This window comes from Psammomys obesus, unplaced genomic scaffold (genome assembly GCF_907164565.1).
Source record: "Psammomys obesus unplaced genomic scaffold, mPsaObe1.curated_primary_1811, whole genome shotgun sequence".
Taxonomy (NCBI): Eukaryota; Metazoa; Chordata; class Mammalia; order Rodentia; family Muridae; genus Psammomys; species Psammomys obesus.
This window is the reverse complement of record NW_026589843.1, coordinates 1-1611: the sequence shown is the minus strand read 5'-3', so window position 1 is coordinate 1611 and position 1611 is coordinate 1. Positions and strand designations below refer to the sequence as shown.

Here is a 1611-nt window from a genome sequence, read left to right as displayed (position 1 = left end):
GGGTATATGTGCCCCACATTCTTGCCTGTATATAAGAGAAGTTATTGAACCCACTAGAATTGGAGATAAAAATGGTTGCAAATCACTATGTGGGTACCAGGAATTGAACTCAGGTCATTTCTAAGAGAAAATAGTATTCTCAACCACTGAGCCATCTCTCCAGCCACAAAATGGAGGCTGTTGACATCAGAGAGAGCATGTTTCTAAAAGTAAGTACCCCTTAGTAACATACGTAACATGTTTGCCAAAACTCACATATTTTAAATAAGTAGTTAAAGTACATGATGATAGTATACAGATACACTGAGACTTAAAATAAGCTCTTGTACTTTCAGGCACAACTAAAATTTCCCAAGGGGGAATAAAATCTTCAACAGGAGGTCCCCTGTGATTATTGGAACAGAAACTCACACTGCTAACACCTGCATGTTAGGTGAGGTGAGGAGATGATTGCTAGATCATTGCTAGACACATACTTCAGGACAGGTCTTGTTTTGAGCTGCCATCTCTGAAACAAGCCACTTAGAAAGGTTAATGGGACTGAGCAGCAATGTCACAGAATTTATTTTTGTTGGCCTTATTCAAGATCTTGCTGGGCAAAAAGTATTATTTGTCTTGTTTTCACTCATCTACATTGTGACAATGCTGGGCAACCTGCTTATTGCAGTGACAGTGATTGCCAGCCCTTCCTTAGACACCCCAATGTACTTCTTTCTTGCATGCTTGTCACCCCTGGATGCTTTTTATTGCAATACTATCTTACCAAATTTGATTATAGACTTGTTATATAATAAAAAGACTATTTCCTTCAAAGCATGCATGGTCCAGCTCTTTGTAGAACACTTATTTGGTGGTGTGGAGGTCTTCCTTTTGGTATCCATGGCCTATGATCGGTATGTAGCCATCTGTAAGCCACTGCACTATTTGACCATTATGAACCAACAGGTTTGCATCCTCCTGTTGCTGTTAGCTGGGGTTGGCGGCATAGCACATTCAATGATTCAAGTTCTGACTGTGTATAAACTTCCTTTTTGTGGTCCCAATGTCATTGATCACTTCATGTGTGACATGAATCCATTATTGGGACTTGCATGCACTGACACCTATTTCCTTGGCATCACTGTCATTGCCAATGGTGGAGTTATCTGCGTGGGAATTTTCATCTTTCTCTTAGTCTCCTATGGAATCATTCTAAACTCTCTTAAGACTCACAGTCAAGAAGGGAGGCGCAAAGCCCTGTCTATATGCAGCTCACACATCATTGTCATTGTCTGCTTTTTTGTTCCCTGCATTTTTATATATGCTAGACCTGTATCCAACTTTCCTATTGATAAGTATATTGCCGTGTTTTATACAGTTGTAAGTCCCATGCTGAATCCATTGATATATACCTTGAGAAATTCTGAGATGGAAAATTCTATTAAAGAGCTGTGGTGTAAAACACTATCAATATACAAGGAAATATATATACAAGATCGTTTCCTCACTGAATATTTTATTAACTGTAAATTGAAAACCAGATATAAATTCTAACAAAGGATGCTTTCTCCACTCATGTAGCATATTTTCTTTATACAAAGTCATTGAAAATGAAGAATAAATTTTCAGTTG

General features: G+C 38.2%; 1 protein-coding gene across 1 annotated transcript; it reads left to right on the top strand.

Annotated features, from left to right (window-relative positions):
- Positions 1 to 534: 534 nt before the first annotated feature.
- On the top strand, positions 535 to 1533 carry LOC129675460 (olfactory receptor 4A5-like). Its single transcript, XM_055605463.1, has one exon. The coding sequence runs from the start codon at positions 535 to 537 to the stop codon at positions 1531 to 1533; it is 999 nt and encodes a 332-aa protein (XP_055461438.1).
- Positions 1534 to 1611: the final 78 nt, after the last annotated feature.